An 18974-nucleotide genomic window follows, 5' to 3' on the forward strand; every position below is an offset into this window, starting at 1 on the left:
GTCGACCCTTCTAGCTAACGTACCTACCTGCAATAAGAAAATTAGTTTATTTTTAAGTTGGACGATAATTACTTCACCCGTTTATTCTACATCACTTTTGTATTCTGATTCTGAGTACCTACTCAGAAATGTATGTCATGTACCTACATGACATGACATTTCGCTATGAAAAGAACATAATTGTACATTTTTGCAAAATAAGTTAAAGCCTAAGCTACACAATGCTTCCAATATAGTATTATTTCAAAAGATTTATGTTGTTTTGTTTTTCTTTTAAAGCATTGTAAACCAGTAAGATTCGCCAGCATCTAAATGAGATAACATACCTATTCTAAAGCATGGTTCTAAAGACTCATAATTATCCCAAGGTTCAACCTTGAGTTAGATAGTAAAATATTTCTAAGTAAGCAATAAAGTATATTGTGCCTACCATGCGGGATTTAAAACAACTAAGTATAGTTTCTTTCACACAAATGACAATAGGCAATAGGAAAGTAATCTTACCCTGCATTTTTTGCGATTCTCCGTACTTGGGGTGGTTCATTCAATATTTTATTACCTGCGTTTGCAGTAACGGTTTGTGCAGTTGTTCTGCGAGAATTGACGAGAATAGTTACATAACTATTCGATTTAAAATAACATATAGTTATATAAAAATGTCCCATCTGTGGGTACTTGTCGAATGGGTGGATGAAAACAATGCATTCCCTACTTATGGTGTTGTGAACTTAGATCCGGTGGTGTACAATTCAAATGAACTGAGTCCTGGAAGAGTGATTTTACTTCGAATGCGGCATGAAAGCACTGCCAGGCGCGGTCGGATCCTAACTATCTCAGGTAAGATATTTTAATAATAAATACATTCTTTATTTCACACAGAATCCACAGAAAATGTCAATGTTCTTACAACTATGTTAGTAACTTATTGAAAAAATCGGTTGTTGTAAGTAATAACAGACGTTAATTCCCTTAGAAGTAAAGGTAAAAGTGCTCAAGTCAGTGATTTCTTTTTGATTTCGAAATGTAAATGCGTCCTGAATTAGTATTTAAAAATAAAAAGTGAATGATTGTCCACCGTGTTCTGATTGTCACAGGATTACCAATAGGAATCCTCTATTGAATCGTTAGGGAACTGCTTCTCACAGTCGAATTAAATACTCATGTGGGTACCTACTGTTATGTGGAAATTTATTTCCTGAATACCTATATTTCCTGCTTATCACAGACAACAAACACCATGTGAAGTCGCACAAACAGCTCCTGGAGCGGCAGGACGGTCAGATGAAGAGTGTCCTCAACATGTGCATGCAGACCATCAAGGGCATGCAACCTGATTCAATGGTAACTGGATTTTTATTTTTATTTCGAAAAAATAGCGAAACACTGTTTTTCGCTTGCAGGTAGCACTATATTCACACATTATTTTAATTCCGAAAATTAAATTTATATTTTTTCATTTGGGAATGAAACTTAAAAATATTTCTAGAAATTTATATTTAATCAGGAATGCACTAGTTATTCGCTGTTCACATAATTTTTACCTACCTACTAAGATTTTATAAAAATGTTAATCATTCGTATACTATGTATGTACTAACCTAGAAGTTACTTAAGTACGAAAGGTACCTTATAGGTATACTTACTCAAATGAATAAATAAAATAAATCATGTAATCGCGACTTGCATTTACAGTACATGAGTGGTGGTTTGGGTGGGTTAAGCTTGAACTCAACCCACAGCATAGTAAACCCGCGAGCTGCCACCCCCCAGCCGCCAGTGGTGCTCGCGACCGCCGATTCTGAAGACAGCCAAAGTGACAATGAAGATATAATGGTATATCAATTTTTTTGGAAAACATGATTTTGCATAAGTTTTCAAATTAGTAATATTTTATTTTTATTTTCAGGCTGGTCGCGTTATTAATACTTATTACAATAAACCTACACCAATACCTCCTCTCATTCGTCGTATGGATGTTTTGAAAAATGGCCACAGCAGTATGTCCATGCAACATTCGGAGAGGCCCATGATGAGTAGTACACCTTTGCCACCCATGCGAGAGGAACGGCCGAAATTATTGTTTGACCAAGCGACGCAAACTGATAATACAGAAGCAATATTTATGGAGAAAAAACTTAAACAGATGTACAGCCATTTCCTTGCTCTCACCGCACGCTTGGAGCTGCACAAAGTAGCAGATTGCAATTTCATAGATCGTAGAATTATAGCACCGTTACACGCTCATACAAATGAAAATGAAATCGTGAAAGCTGTTGAAAATATGTCGATTGATCAAATACTGAAAGATCTAACTCCAGCAATCGAAGTTGAGGTCGAAGGGTTAGTTAATCAAAATGTACCCAGAGAACATCAAAGTGTAACCGTATACACGAATGAAGACAAAAATCCTGTATCTAGAGAAGTGCGCGTGCGCAGGGTATCAGCACAGACTACAAATAATGTTGAACAAATGCCCATAGTTAGTGATATGGTAAGTAGATTTATTTCTGAAAATGTTGAATCCTACTAATATAAGTATGTATAATTATTTATTTAATTCTAGATTCCTATTGGAAATGGACATGCCGTCGTTCCAGCTAGGCTATTGAATGAAATCGATTGGAACTCCTACACTTCAGCGACAAGACAACTTTTACAGGCTATTTTTCCACGCAGGTTAATTCTAAGAAACTTTAACTAATATTAATTAATTTAGATAAATTATTTGCAATTGTGAATAAATTATAAGAGTCGAATGAAATGTACAGTTTACTGATTAATTTATTACAGAACCTTGGCCACGCATTCGCTAACAGGCAAGCAATCGCCAGCGTTTCAGGACAAACCACCTAAGAAATGCTTGGACCCAAAGCTGGTCGAAGATATTGTGAACACGGTGTCACAAAAATGTGGAGTCGACAAAAGACTTGTTAGGTAAGTGGAATTACAGAAAGTTGTAAAAAATAAAATTTTCTTATTATTTTCTTACTGATTATGGTATTTTGCGTGGAATCTGAATATAGTTGGCACTTTGGCCAAATTCTGTTTGGAAAAGAAATAACACCCTGTCACTAGAGTTTCCAAAACCCAAGGGCAGACTGAGTCATGTTGAGCCACAAATGCAGATACAGCATTGAATCTTAGTATCAAATCAGCGAAGCAAGACCTCATATCTTCATATCTTAGTAGTTATGTGATATTGACATGTTAACTAATATATTGATTAATATTAAATTAATAATAAATTGAAATACTCTAATTTCTATATATTTACACATAGTTACAATTTGAATGTAGTTAGGTACATTGTTATACTTATTATTGTACTGTTCTCTGCTTCAAATAAATTATTGCTCTTCGTATTCGTTGCAGGAACAGCATAACCATAAAATGTACAGACGAAGCCAAGCTGTACCGCAACCGCCAGCAGTACAAACTAGCACGCTCAGCAGCCAATCAGAACGACGAGAACGTGCCTCCAATAGGAACTTCTTCTGACGAATCGTCGGTGGTTGCTAGATAAATGGAAAGCGAAACCGAACCGTGTCCAACAAAATTAGACTTTATACAATTCATCGAAACGTTGAATTTTGCAGGCATTACCTTTTTTTGGAAATTTTTGTAGTACCTACTCCTTATTATACCTGTGCTCCTACTCCTTATTAAACCTTTGTTCACTGAAGTCTGATGAATTTACAATCTACATAAATACCATGGATGTAATCAAGATTAAAGAAAAAAAAGAAAATAACAAATCATCCAAGGTTCGATCAACCCTTGGTATTGTTGATCAAAGTAGGTAACTAAGTTATAATTTTAACAAAATCTTACGTACGAATAAACGTGAAAAATAATGTCTCTATTTAACATTCCTGAATTTGAGCTGGTTCAAGCTGTTATCATGTCATGAAGAGTGTTTGCGCTCGCTCCAATATATCATTTAAGTTAAATCATTTTATAATGTTTGATAAATAAATTGTATTTGTATATGATTGTTCATGTATTATGATGATTAATAAATTTTGACATATTCTGATTTCTTTTTAATTTGTTTTCATTAAATGGAAAATCCTAAAACATGCATGTTTAAGCTCATGAGCTTATCATTTGCAATTTTTTCTTTCAATGAAATAGTAGAATAATATATTATGCGCACTCTCATCATCGACTAGCGGCCCGTCTCGGCTTTGCTCGGGTAAAAACTAATAAATTATGCACCTAAACCTTCCTCAGGAATCACACTCTCTATTGGTGATAACCACATGAAAATCCGTGCATTAGTTTTTGCGTTTATCGCGAACAGACAGACAGACGCGGTAGAGGACTTTGTTTTATAATATAAAAGTGAAAAATCTCAATCACTTTTTAATACTTTAATTATCCATACTATTACTACTAATTCCATATCCATACCAATATTATAAATAAAAAAGATTTGTATTTTTGTTTGTAATGAATAATCTTAAAAAGTACTGGCCCGTAAAAAAAAAAATTTGGCACAGAAATAGACGAAACCTTCAGGAATAACATTTTTACTATGGTTTTACACGAGCGAAGCAGGGACGGGCCCCTAGACAGAAATACTTTATATATTGAACTATAAATTTTCTTTTACGTTTTGTAGTTACCTTTTAGTTTTACCACATGGAACCTAATGTTGTATAGAAATCAATAGAAATTTACTCGTACCTACATAAGTAGGTTCGCCAAATGACCACCCATATGCATATGCTAAGAATTATATTTAACTTTACTTTTGTCTATTGTTTAGTGCAAAAAATGTAACAAATAACTACATTACATACAAGTTATATAATTAATTTACATAGCATCACTCTCGTGCCCAGAAACATTTAATTTATTAAAATAATACAAACTGACTAGGTAGGTATATTGACACTGATTTTCTATCTGTCATGATATAGTAAGCAAGTATTATTTAATCTGTGGTATGGGCCTATTTAAGTGAAGTTTATTTTTAGGCGTTCCTTTTTTACACAAAATAATAATCAATACAAATAATAAAACAGTAGAAAAAAAAGTTCTGTACACTTAATATATTTACAAAATTAGGCGATACAGTGATAGTATAATAAGTAGTGATAGTATAGTAAGTAAGAATCTAAAAAAAATCAGTCTGTCTGTATGTCTGTTTGTACCGCTAATCTCCGGAACTACTGGACGGATTCGAATGAAACTTTTTTTATTATATAGCTTTTAAGCCTTGGCAACATATAGGGAATAAATGATTTTGATAACTGGAACACCTGATGGAGAACTACGATGGCCAAGCTAAACTATAGGAAATATAAAAACGACACCATAACAAAAGTTGTTCAGCCTGATGAGCATTTTCTGTTGAGATATAAAAATCGAAGATGCTGGAACACCTGATTTAGACCCAAGATGGTCCAGTTAAACTATAGGAAATATAGAAATTACGACTTAACAAAAAATGTTCAGTCTGATTAGCATGTTCTGTAGAGGTATAAAGATCGAAGATCTAGAACACCTGATGCAGTCCTATGATAGTCCAGCTAAACTATAGGAAATATAGAAACGACCACTTAACAAAAATTGGCCAGTCTGATGAGCATTTTCTATTGAGGTATAAAAATCGAAAATCTAGAACACCTGATGCTGTCCCCAGGGTGACCTTCAGGTCTTTTTATATTGGCGACCTATTTATATTGGATACGTAGCGGGAAATGGGATGGGGCACTTTGCGGAAAAATATATAGGACAATTTGTAGGAATCGGGACAGGATAAGTTTCGGAACGAGACACGAAGCGGATATTGTAGCGGTAAATGGGAAATTGAACTAAAGATGACAAAATGTCAAAAATACGAATTTGAATCATAGTAATAAATAAACTTGACCAGTCCTAAAATACGGGATAAAAGAAAATCTGAAATTTTACTTCGATTCCATTTAAGAACTGCGCACATAACATAACGGTACACGCGTGCAAAGCCGCGAGCCAAAGCTAGTATATAATAAAAATATTGGTCAAGTTATAGATGCACAAAAAATATTATTGTGAACATACTCATACATATTCTATACGTTCGAGATAAAGGGAGGTACGTGTGCGTGACGTGCGTGTATTACCAGTAGGTACCTACATTTAAAAAAGAAATCAAGTAAAAAGTCAAAACTACAAAGGTACAAATACTATATAGTACTCAATTATTACTTCGAGTTTTTTTTTCTACCCTATTTAATGTATGAGACATTACTGGCTTATTTTGTTTTACTTTTGAGTAAATACCTACAAATATAAATAAATAAGAAACTCACATAAACAGGTAGGTAGTAATATTTCCAGTAAATGTTCGAAATATATAATAACTATTTGTGCCAAATTGCCCTAATAAGCATAAGTATTGTTCATTTTATTTCATGTAAAGCTCGGAGATACTATTGTTTCTTTTCTCAGAATCAATGTGTGAACCTTTTTCCTATAAGCCGGCGGGATAAAGGAGATTATGATATTGCCCTGACCTTTTTACCTGATTTAACCACTTTCTGAAACAATAGGCCTCGTGTTATTTTCCTCTATTGGATCAGGATACAATAGAGAACGTCAACACTCCATAATAATTCAACATTTTATTTATGTACACAACAATCTTAATATAATAACTTCTTTTTTACATTAAACCGTAACTAAAAGAAAAAATAAAAAAAACTTATTAAAAATTACAAACTATTCAACAAAAGGATAAGAATTAAAATCAGATAACTGTATATCTACATATATTCACAAAAATGCCAGTCCCTGTAGTACGTTAATACCTTCTAGAATATAAACTCATACATTTCCAAATTGAAACCAGTGCTTTTCCGAATTCTGTATTCGCTTGGTTTTCTGAATATCCCGAGTGAAGTTGTAGATGCTTTTCATATTATTTATTAATATTTTTTTACATCTCTCAAGTAAGTAGGTCCTTATTACCCCCAAATGAGGCTTGTAAGTGACCAATTAGCGCTCTAGGGTAATAATGTAGCTAGAAAACCCTAGGGCAGTAAGTAATTTAAAAAAAAACACTTCAATCTTTCAAAAAGTATATCTTACCATCATACTGGCATTGACATCATGCATTCAGCCCAATGACCAAAGAGATCGCTTCGCTATTCAGCCTTGTCTTCGTATAAATATAATAGTTATCAATTTTATATAGGTATCGAACGGCTCAATTTCGTTCTTGAAAAAAAAAAGGTTTTTACTTGGTTCTTTTTAATGAAATAAGGCGGGAATAGAAAACTTTTACTTTAAATATTGTTTGTTTTTGTGATTTTTTTATAATTACGTGTTTTTCTACTTACTTACTTGCAATCGAGATGTACCTGAAGCAGAGTAGTTAGCACGGGTGTAAGCCTCAATTGCACCCTCGAACTATATATATATTTGAATATCTCGGTTGCAATGGATGCCTTTTACAGCCCTTGGCTACTAATCTACTATTAGTTTAATACAGTGACAAAACATATTATGTGTTAATAGGGCGTATTACTACACATTTATCCCGCCAGAGTACAGCTCTGTATGTTAGGTATACACAAAAGCTTTGCCGCCTTTTGCTATGTCGATTAAAACGTTAATTTTAGAGTACTTTATTAATCCTTTAAGTAAATGAAAACATTATATAAGCATTCGTTTGTGAAAATATACAACAATGTAACAAATTCGGGTGCCGAAATATTGGGAAAAATCGTTTTCCATAAGATAAAAAACTTCAAAAACTATGGGATACGCCTAACGCTGTAAAATGTTCGAGCCAAAAAAAGCTCGGAACACTTCACACTTCACAAGACTTACCTATTAAAATATGGACTTCATACAGGTAAGATCTGCAGTCAAAATCAAGTTTATATCAGTTTATAACCACAGTTGACCAAATAATGCAGAACATAACCTAAAATAGTGTTATTATTTTCAGGACAGGAGCTAACCGCCCTCCAGTTTTCTCATGGTCTAAAACTGCAGTCTTAAAAGTGTACTCAAAGGCGACAAAGAGCTCCTAAACATGAAGCTAAAAATCAAATATGTGTCGTCGTTATAGGTATATGAAGTTAAACCTATAGACGGTATTTTGTGTTTATATATTTTTGATTTGAAGAGTTTTTGGGTGGAAGTAGTTAATTGATTATGTTGAAGAAGTGGTGGTCGAAAATAATATACATATCCCAATCCCACAAATAGTGCAATGTGATATCAATAGTGTTCAAAGATTATAATATAGGTATTGTGTTTATTATCCTTCCTTTTTCCTTTAAACTCGCATCACGAATGCGTAGAAGGTATTTTTGGTCGTATATTTGCAACAATATTGAAAATTGGCGGTTTTTGCCTCCATTGGCAATGTTTGTGTAGGTACCTTAGTTGTACTAGGAGCGCCATCTGCGCTGAGCTTTGCGTATATGCCCTATTAACCTGGACGTTGGCAAAATCATCGTTATGGCGAACGATAACGTGGCATTAACAAAGAAAAGGATTTGTAATTGTAATGAATAAACTTAAAAACTATTACGCAGATTTTGATGAAATTTGACAAAGAAATATACGAATCTTTTGAATAATAAAATATAAAATCGACTTAAGACACCGGGCCTCAGGTGCTTTTGTCTATTGTCATTTTATTTATTAAAATAATTGAAAGTTTATTATATAAAATAATTAAGTTGGGGCTAGATTAATATTGTATTGATACCGATTTTCTATACTTTCATTATGATATGGTAATTTTGAGTTTCATTACCTAACGATCACAAAAATTGTGATTGTAAGTGTTTCCTATTTGAACGCTTGAGCAATTATCATTTAATCAATGCTTTGGGCCTATATAAATATGGTTTACTTTTAGGCTTTCCTTTTTTATATAAAAATATATAAAATAATAAAATCAATGATCAAGTTATAGTTGCACAAAAAATATATTATTGTGAACATACTCGTATGTAGGTACATATTCTATACCTAAACCTACAAAGGTAATAATCTAGTGCTCAGTCTGTAGTTTGTTTTTTTTTAAACTACACAACAATCTTAATAAATGAGGACCGCAGTGGTCAAGTGCATGCCTCTGAATCAAGAGGTCCCGTGTTCGATCCCCAGTCGGGTCATGATGGATAATGATCTTTTTCTGATTGACCCGGGTATTGGACGTTTATCTATATATGTATTGTATGTTATAAAATATAGTATCGTTGAGTTAGTACCCCGTAACACAAGTCTAGAACTTACTTTGGGGCTAGATTAATCTTTGTGTTTTGTCCTAATATATTTATTTATTTTATTACTTATCTGTACCCATTGAATATATGAGACATTACTGCCTTATTTTGTGTCACTTTTGGCTAAATACGAAACTAAATATATATACATGTTCCAAACATATAATAACAACTTGGTACAAAAAATTGCCCTAATAAGTATATTGTTCCTTTTATTTCATGCTCGGAGATACTATTGTTTCTTTTCTATGAATGAATTACCATTATGTGAACCTATTTCCAATAAGCCGGTGGGATAAAGGAGATTATGATATTGCCCTGAACTTTTTACCTGATTTTACCACTTTCTGAAACAATAGGCCTCGTGGTATTTTCTTCTATTGTATCAGGACAGGACAGAATATAAAGTCGTGCATTTCAAATTTGAAATCAGTGCTTTTCCGAATTCCGTTGCGGGTAGTCGCTTGGTTTTCTGAATATCACGAATTAATTATTACTTGTGCGTGTGTTTAAGTGTTACTTACATATTCTCTTATTTTTATCATTTTGGACACGTTTTAATAATTTTTATTTCGAATTTACGTTTATTTTTCTAAATCTATTTGTGCTGTGTGTGAATTATAATTCCACACATTTCGACTAAAAGTGCTTGAACAGATCAATCTATATCTTACCGGTGAGTACTAAGTAACCTTATAGCATTTATTTCAACTATAGCTCTTTCACCAATAATTTTCACGAAAAGCTAACTTTAACAGGTTATCCTTGTAATTTTAATGCTATCTTTTTTAGACAGGTGTATGTGTATTATAAGGATAGGGTGATTTAGTGAACAGAAGGCCTAAGAAACATACAAACACGTAGCACGTTACTAACGTCCGTATATCGTGTATGCATCGTATAAAAAAACAAACTACGTTAACGCAATGGCGTTTGGCGTGCTACGTGTGTATGTGTATGTTTCATAGTAGCCCCCCAGATTTATATCTGATTTGAACAATTTATTTATATAAATTATTCAACATTTCACAAAAATATAAAGAATTGATTCTGTGCAGAAATTCTGCTTTAAGTAATTTCATTTGACCGGTTTTATCCACGAGACTGTCAATTCTTAGTTTATCTTATTTGTCAGAAAATATGATCTCCGCTTGTAAACTGTCTGGGCGCGCCACCACCGCTCGGGAGATGGACGCTGCGTTGGCACTTCTCCAGCTGCACGACCAAGCCCCACACAGGGCTCAAGGTAGGTCCATTTTATTAATCTACCCTATAATATCAGGTAATTTTATACGATATGAACGTGAACGTGATATTTTGTACATGTGTGTTGTGTGCTAATGTTGGTTAGGTGTGGTTTCTGCCCGAGAAAAGGATCACTTATATACTCGTACATATATGGTATGTCGTACGAGATACCTGCAGTTTACGAAATAGACCTTGACAACTAGATGGTGAAGTCACGCAACTGGCTGAAAATCACAGCCAAATCTGTATTCAAATACTTTTCGTGTTTTCGTAGCATGTACTTTTTAATAGTATTTTTTTTAGAGAGACATGGTTTTACACAGAAATGAGGTAGCAAGAATGCTCAAAATATCAAACATTTTTTTAGAATTGCCGCTAATTGAGAACGGTATGGACATGGATGACACAGCCACGGTAGCATTGTATTTGCTAAGAATGTTCGAGCCAGCCAACGTCGAAAGCACCGCTGCCGTGAGCCAGCCCGGTCCTGTCGCGAGTTCCGTAAGTATTTTTTAAATTTAATCAGAAAATATCTAAGATAACGTATATTTGTAATTATTAGGTATTCTGTTTTTCTCTATTAGGTAGATTCCTGAAATGAACTTTTTAATTAATTTAAATTATTTTATTTTTGCAGACACCGAAAGTTAAGAAGACAATTTTAAAAAACAGAAACGTGAACTGTGTGGCTAACGATAATCTGGTAAGATGTTATATGCTTGTTATATATTCTTATATATTATTTGGAAAGCTAAGACTGACAAGCTAAAACAGTATAACAATAAGAAACATTAAACCACTTATATCAAAAAATTAATATGATTCACAGAAGCAAGAATCCAAGTCGAATGATATTGTTTTGACAAATGCTTTTGTATATTTTAGGTACCAATAGGATTGGGACATGCCAAAGTTCCATCCCAATTACTGAACAGCATTCGTTGGACTCCAAAAACATATACGAGCGCCACACGAAAGCTATTGATGGCAGTGTTTCCACGAAGGTAAATGATAGAGTAATAATTACAGCTGTAATAAAAAATGCAAATAGGCTTTGTAAAGTTCTGAAAATAATTTGAACCGTTGTGCTTTAAATGCGTTTTTTTTTCATAGCGTGCTGGCAACCCATTCTTTGACGGGTAAGGCTTCTCCAGCCTTCCAGTACAAGCCAGCTAAGGAGAAACTAAATGCACAGCTTGTGGATGACATTGTGCATACCGTGGTGTCGAAATGTGGCGTTGCGGCAAATCTTGTGCGGTTAGTTTGTATTGTAGAAACGAAAAAATATATTTTTTATTGATCTTTATTTCTTATGGTTTTTATTTTACTTTGTTTTATATTTTTCCAGCACTAGCATCACAACAAAATGTGCAGATGAGAGCAAAATGCTTCGCTCTCGTCTAAAGAAGCAGACTAACAGTCGAAAAAATCTCGAGAATAGGGCACCGCGATCTACGTCAGAATCTAATTAAACTGGAGTCCGCAACTGAAGAACGTCGTCGCGCCGCGGAAATTTAAGTATGTTAAGTGGAGATATTGAATAACGAATATTTTCATTGTCAATTATTATTATTCCCAAAACACTCAATAATAGTAGAACTAAAAAAATACTGCATTTGCATTTTTTTAGTATGGAGGTCCTAGGTTAAAAAGTTGTTTATTCGGAACCGACAAATGAATGTCCTATGAGAGAGAGACTGACACAACTCAAGTACCAAACATTAAAATATACAGCAATAGAGTCTAATTATTAAGAATGCTCTTAATCTTTTTTTTAGAACCGCGAAGTGATAAGTTAGATATGGAAATCGATGAAACAGCCACGATAGGATTATATTTGCTACGAATGATTGAGCTAGGCACCGCTACCGTGAGCCAACCCGTTAGAAACAAGACACTTCGATACGAAATTTGAAATTTAATCAGAACTAAAATAACGTATATTTGTAATTTTAGGTATTATATTTTTCTCTATTAGATTCCTAAAATATTTTAATTAATTTATATTATTATATTTTTACAGAAACCGAAAGTCAGAAAGACAATGTTAAAAAGTAGAAACGTGAACATTATGGATAATGATAATCTGGTAAGATTATTATATGCTTGTTATATGTTCTTTTATATTATTTGGAAAGCTAAGACTAACAAGCTAAACAGTATAACAATAAGAAACATTAAACCACTTGTATCAGATGAATATGATTCATAAGTATCCAAGTCGAATAATATTTTGACAAATACGATTGCATATTTTAGGTACCAATAGGATTGGGACATGCAAAGGTTCCATTTCGCTTCCTGAAGAGTATTCGTTGGACTTCAGAAAGACACAAGAAGCCACAAGAAAGCTGTTGATGACAGTGTTTTCATGAAGTTAAATAATAGTACCTTTAAGTTTTGTTACAAGAAGAAACTAATAATGCCCAGTTCGTTGAAGACGTTGTGCACGCCGTGGTGTCGAAATGTGGCGTTGCGGCAAATCTTGCCCGGTAAGTTTATTATTTTTAAATATTTATATTTTATTAGGTATGAACAATAGGCATTTATTTGTTATGTTTATACTTTTATTTTTACAGTACTATTTTCACAAACAAAACGTGCAGATGAGAGTAAAATGCATCGCACACGACAAAATAAAAAGATCAAACGAAAAATTCGCGAGAATAGAGGCATCTTCCGACGACAGAAACTGACAAAACTATAGTGTACCTTACATCCTGAAGAACCAAAATTCGCGTCGCGGAAATTTGGTGAGAAACAGTAGTAGACAGTAAAATATTTAAGTATTAATTTATGCATAGATATCAAATAACACAATTTTCATTGTTAATTATTATTGTGTGATAGGTATTCCGAAACACTTTGGAATAATGAAATTTAAAAAATGCTTACTACCTTTTTATTTTATTTATATTTAAATTATATAAGTCCTAGGTTAAAAGTGGCGGCAGTGAAGATCGGTTGAGGACTTGAGGTTGAGCCAGTAGGCAGATTTCCCACACGAGCTAATGCATTGGTAAGTAGCTAAATTTTCTTTAAATTTTGTACTATGTATATAGTAATAATTACAATACAAAACAAAAATTTTAATGTAATTAGACAAACCTAAATTTTGGAAAATACAAATCTAGTTGAGACAATCACTCATTCTATTCGTCAACCTAATAATGCCGGAGGCGTACCCGAGGCGTTGACTTATTCGATCGGAACCAATTGTATCTGAAGATGAATCTGATTCACAATAATCTAAGTCGAATAATATTGTTTTGACAAATGCGATTGTATATTCTAGGTACCAACGAGATGGGGATATGCCAAGGTCTCGGTTACTCAAGAGCATCCGTTGGACTAATGTTGGACACCAGAAACATACACTAGCGCCACAAGAAAGCTGATGGCAGTGTTTTCATAAAGGTAAATAATGGTACATTTAAGTTTGAAAAAGGTTCAGAGAAAAATATAATAAAGCAGTTTTTATTACAGCATTGTAGGTTTAGATAAAGTTCTAAAAATAATTTGAAGCGTTGTTGCAACATATTCATTGACGGGAAAGCCTGCTCCAGCGTTCCCGTCCAGGAGAGCTAAGAAGAAGCTAAATGCCCGGTTTGTTGAAGACATTGTGCTCACCGTGGTATCGAAATGTTGCGTTGCGGCAAATCGGTTAGTTTATTTTATGGAAACTATTACTCGTTTAAAAATTAAGTATTTATTTAATGGAGATATCATATAACAATTATTTTCATTGTCAATTATTATTTTGTAATATTCCGAAAAAATTAACAATAATCGAATTCAAAAAATCCTTATATTTGCATTTTTATTTATTTTCCATAGGTTAAAATGTTATTTATTTGGAACCGGCAAATGAAGACCTATGACTATGAGAGATAGGTACTCTGGGTTTTACACTACTCAAGTACCAAACATGCTCAGTACGATATGGAAGTGGATGACACAGCCGCACGACATGACGTATATTTTTCCAATAGGTATTACCTATATTTTTCTGTATTGTATCCTAAAATGAATAACGTTTATTAATTTAAATTTATTATACTGTTACAGAAACCGGAAGTCAGAAAGTCAGTTTTAAAAAGCAGAAACTTAAACACTATCTATAATGATAATATGCTAAGATGTTATAGGTATGCTTGTTCTATTTTCGTTTATATTATTTGGAAAACTATAGACTAACAAGCTAAAACAATATGCAATAAGAATCATTAAACCACAGAAGATAAATCTGATTCACAATAATCTAAATCGAATAATATTGTTTTGACAAATGGGATTGTATATTTTGGTACCAATAGGATTGGGACATGCCAAATTTCCGTCTCTGTTACTGAAAAGCATTCGTTGGACTCTAGAAACATATCTATATATTATATATATATTAAGCTGAGATATCAAATAACGATTATTTTCAATGTGAATTATTATTTTGTAATATTCCGAAACACCAATAATCGTACTCAAAAATACTTATGAATTACATACCTACATACTTACTAAATTTGCATTTTATTTATTCTTTTGAGTCAGTCTTAGGACAATAAAAGTTAATAAAAGCTAAGGCATAAGAACATTACATAATGTTCTTATATCTGTGGGTCCTAGGTTAAAAAGTTAATAAAGTTATTGTCACAGGTTGGTTCCGCTGGCGGGAGTGAAGACCAGTGAGGACTTGAGGTTGAGGCAGCAGGCTGATTTCCCATACGAGCTAATTAATGCATTGTTAAGTACCTAGCTAAATATTCTTTAGATCTTGTACTAAGTATTTTTAATATCTGTATAGTAGTAATTATAATAAAAAACAAAAGTTCAAATGTAATTAGGCAGTAGGTCTGCCTAATTACATTTGAACTTTTGTTTATTTTTTTTTTAAATTGATTTTAAATTCCTAGATATAAATCTAGTTAAGGCTACCACTAATTCTGCAACAGAAGATGCTAATCAGAATGAAAAAGTATATTTTCTATATAGTTTAACTGAACTAGTATGACTCTTCTTCAGGTGTTCCAGATCTTAGATTTTTATACATCAACAGAAAATGCTCATCAGACTGACCAACTTTTGTTAAGGCGCTTTTGTCATATCTGTTATAGTGTAGCTGGTGGCTGTTGGAGTTCATCATCAGGTGTTCCATATCCTCGATTTTTATACGTCATCAGAAAATGCTCATCAGACTGACCAACTTTTGTTAAGGCGCTTTTGTCATATCTGTTATAGTATAGTTGGTGGCTGTTGGAGTTCATCATCAGGTGTACGTCATCAGAAAATGCTCATCAGGGCGAACAATTTTTGTTAAGGTGACTTTTCTATATTTCCTACAGTTTAGTTGGTCTTTATAGGTACTGCTCGAGCTGTTCCAGTTTCCAAAACAAAATATACCCTATATGTTGACCAGGCTTTATAGCTTTACAACAAAAAAGTTTCATTCAAATCCGTCCAGTAGATCCAGAGATTAGCGTGTGCAAACAAACAGACACACTTTTTTTTAATTCTTATTCTATTACTGATTCTCTATCGATCTCAATTTTTTTATTTAAATATCTTCAATGTACAGAAATACTTTTTTTACTGTTTTATTATATGTATTGATGTATTTCATTTCGAGTGTTAACGATAGAATAATTACCTACTCCTTACTTCCTCAGACTATAAATACGATAATACTAATTCAATTCGAGCATTTTTAAATCGACCATTTTTTCTTGTTTTCAGATAAGATCGAGTTTATTGTGCATTCGTTTCGAAGCGAACAACCAGAAAGAAAACTGTCCTTGAAAAATTAACTTAGGGAAAAGTGCCTGTTATTAAAATCAAATGAATAAATGCTTTTTAATGTATTTTTTTAAATTCAATGCAATATATATATTAACCCTGTTTTCTATATATTTTCCTTTCATCAGCACTTGATCACAATCATAATATGTTTCAGTATACCTTTTAACCATGTACTTTATTGTGTAGGTACTTACATGTTATATTACTGATAAAAAATTATACATAAATTTATATTTAAAAAATGGCAAGCCCTTCTGGCATAATAGGGACCAACACTGTTTGAATGAGTTTCTTTCGGCATTTCTTCTCAGCAGTGGTCGTTCCGAAATGCTAGTAGTTTGTAGCTTTGGTAAACATCATTTAATTTAGAATATGACGTGAAAAAATGCCTGTGAAGGCCTAATTTCTGAATAAATGATTTGATTTTGATTTTGATTTTGATTATTTCACAAAAAAGTTGAAGCTTACTAAGCATGTTTTATCACTATCTATCACCTATGTCTAGTTGACAGAAAGAGAAAGCTTTAACTTTTTACCCCGTCATTCACGTGCCTCGACGTAACTAAAGCACCAATACACCTAGGTGCTTGAACTCCAACACTAGGGCGGCTGCCTCATCCGTTGCGTTGTGCCAGATATTACCAAAATTGGGTACTTATTCAAACTCAAATATCTTTATTGCAGTAACTGTAGTACAAGATAAGATGGCACATACAATACAATAGTTACAGTTTAACCAATGCCCAATGGCGGGACATAGTGTACCTACATTTTCACAATATCATGTCAACTTGTGTTATCTATGTTCACAAAATAAATGAATTTAAATTGAATATAAATAAATAAAATACTTCTTCATACAAGTAATAGAAGCCAAAATTATGATTTTTGACATTTTTGTCTGTCTGTCGTTCGCTTTTCACACAAAAACAACTCGACCGATTTACTTGATATTTGGTATAACATCTTAGATATACTTTAATCCGATAAAAGGTCAGGCTCGCGTAGGATAATTACAAAACGAACTACTGAATCGATTTACTCGAAATTTTGTATGAAGGTATCACACATACGGACTTACATCTTAGATACATTTTATCCCGGTAAATGTTCAGGTTCCTGTATGATAATTACAATACAAACTACTGTATCGATTTATTTGATTTCATACCGGACTTAGGTATCTTAGATACATTTCATCCTGGTAAGTTGTCAGGTTCCCATAATCAAAAAACAAACTACTGGATCGAATTTAATAAAATTGGGTACAAATTAACACTATCCCAGAAATCTATAAAAGTCCCAAAAAGATTTAGTAAGTTTTTTAGGGTTTTAACCTTCGAATCGCACGCAAACGAAGTTGCGGGCTTATTTCTTACTTCCCTCGAGGACTGTTTTCCGCAGTTAGGCCTCTTGTCTGGGCCCTTTCTGCGTGCGGGGTCTGAGCCGCTGATCATTCCAGCCAGCCCAGCTCCTTCAGGAAGCGATGGTGTACGAAGTTGCGGGCACATCTAGTCGCACTGTAGGTAGGCCAAAATGACCACCAACATTGCTATTCAATTGCTATTCTTGGTATGTGCATATACCAAGAATAGCAATGTTTTAAACTTTTCTGTTGCTTAGTGCTGAAAAGTAACAAAGCAACTAAATAAAGAGAGAACTACTTACAAGTAATATAATTAATCTACATAACACCAGTTTCTTGCCCAGAAACATTTTTTTTAAATAATAGAAATTCACTACCTAACGATCAAAGAAATTGTGATTACAATTTCCTATTCGAACGCTTGAAAAATATTTGGGCCTATATAAATAGGGTTTATTTTTAGGCTTTCCTATTATTATATAAAAAATTATATATTATATAATCAAAAACCTGATCAAGTAATAGTTGCACAAAAAAATATATTATTGTGAACATATTCTATCGGTTCGAGATGAAGAAAGGTACGTGTGCGTGTATTACCTGTACTATGGAGGGATTGCAAGAAACGGATTTTTTAAATCCGGATATTAATGTTTTCGTTGCACAAAAACTCGAATATGTTATTTAACTATGTGTGCGATCTTATTGAATAAAAAATCTTTGTAATAAAAGTTTAATCAACATTCATAGAACTTATAGGCAACAATTTTCAAATATAATTAGTCAAACTTAAAGCAGTAAGTCTTAAACTATATAGTCTTCATCTTAAAAGGAACATAGCCATAGATAAAAAAAAAATAACATAGCATTATTTTTTTATTTAAAATTCACAATTCACTAACAATTTACGATAAAATTGAATAGAACAAAAAACAAGGTAAAATATGTTGTTATCTAGTTACTTAATTATCACATGAATAATAATTCAAATTATATATACTTAAAATGTGTATTTGTTTTTCAATACAGTTTTGAAATTCACATTTTACACAGTTTGCACATTTTACACAATTATTACATATAATTGAAATGAAATCACTTTTATAAGTCAAATTTGTAATGCAATATTTGCAATATGATAAGTGCAATAAAATTTTAAAGTATCGTCAAAATTTTTTTTGCGCATTAGTGTGATGGAGTAATGTTAAAACAATCGAAAACTATCAATAACTAATCAAGAATTGTTATCATCAAAAAAATCAAAGAATTGCCATAATCAAAGAATAATTATTGATAGCAATAATGATGATTGTTGTCTCCAACTTACA

At 32.8% G+C, this 18974-nt stretch overlaps 2 protein-coding genes across 13 annotated transcripts; both read left to right on the forward strand.

The window, feature by feature from the left end:
• Positions 1–428: 428 nt before the first annotated feature.
• Positions 429–4036, forward strand: LOC128675577 (uncharacterized). The gene is made up of 7 exons (XM_053755069.2): positions 429–837; positions 1226–1341; positions 1693–1833; positions 1907–2491; positions 2564–2676; positions 2791–2934; positions 3373–4036. Exons 1-7 carry the CDS (start codon positions 432–434, stop codon positions 3521–3523), a joined length of 1656 nt encoding a protein of 551 aa, XP_053611044.1. The 5' UTR covers positions 429–431; the 3' UTR covers positions 3524–4036.
• Positions 4037–9685: 5649 nt separating this feature from the next.
• Positions 9686–16680, forward strand: LOC128675597 (protein insensitive-like). 12 transcript variants are annotated; one of them, XM_064436407.1, is made up of 18 exons: positions 9686–9915; positions 10375–10485; positions 10855–10988; positions 11125–11190; positions 11373–11491; positions 11601–11744; positions 11836–12005; positions 12511–12576; positions 12747–12979; positions 13067–13240; positions 13419–13506; positions 13783–13904; positions 13974–14150; positions 14325–14479; positions 14556–14635; positions 15141–15227; positions 15599–15802; positions 16218–16680. In XM_064436407.1, the coding sequence occupies exons 2-7, from the start codon at positions 10380–10382 to the stop codon at positions 11957–11959; spliced, it is 693 nt and encodes a 230-aa protein (XP_064292477.1). In that variant the 5' UTR covers positions 9686–9915; positions 10375–10379; the 3' UTR covers positions 11960–12005; positions 12511–12576; positions 12747–12979; positions 13067–13240; positions 13419–13506; positions 13783–13904; positions 13974–14150; positions 14325–14479; positions 14556–14635; positions 15141–15227; positions 15599–15802; positions 16218–16680. The 12 variants fall into 12 exon arrangements, with proteins under 12 accessions (XP_064292477.1, XP_064292473.1, XP_064292471.1 ...); XM_064436403.1 differs by having other exon boundaries at positions 13962–14150; positions 15141–15802; XM_064436401.1 differs by having other exon boundaries at positions 15141–15802.
• The last annotated feature ends 2294 nt before the right edge of the window (positions 16681–18974 follow it).

The sequence above is a fragment of the Plodia interpunctella genome, chromosome 14 (genome assembly GCF_027563975.2).
Source record: "Plodia interpunctella isolate USDA-ARS_2022_Savannah chromosome 14, ilPloInte3.2, whole genome shotgun sequence".
NCBI classification, from domain to species: domain Eukaryota; kingdom Metazoa; phylum Arthropoda; class Insecta; order Lepidoptera; family Pyralidae; genus Plodia; species Plodia interpunctella.

Excerpts from the sequence above, each read along its gene's own strand:
- LOC128675577 (XM_053755069.2), top strand. The coding sequence starts at position 432 with ATGCGGGATTTAAAACAACTAAGTATAGTTTCTTTCACACAAATGACA. Across the intron at positions 1,834-1,906 it reads GTGACAATGAAGATATAATG|GCTGGTCGCGTTATTAATAC; the intron begins GTATATCAATTT and ends TTTTATTTTCAG. Across the intron at positions 2,492-2,563 it reads TGCCCATAGTTAGTGATATG|ATTCCTATTGGAAATGGACA; the intron begins GTAAGTAGATTT and ends ATTTAATTCTAG.
- LOC128675597 (XM_064436403.1), top strand. The coding sequence starts at position 10,380 with ATGATCTCCGCTTGTAAACTGTCTGGGCGCGCCACCACCGCTCGGGAG. Across the intron at positions 11,191-11,372 it reads GTGTGGCTAACGATAATCTG|GTACCAATAGGATTGGGACA; the intron begins GTAAGATGTTAT and ends TGTATATTTTAG. Across the intron at positions 11,492-11,600 it reads ATGGCAGTGTTTCCACGAAG|CGTGCTGGCAACCCATTCTT; the intron begins GTAAATGATAGA and ends TTTTTTTCATAG.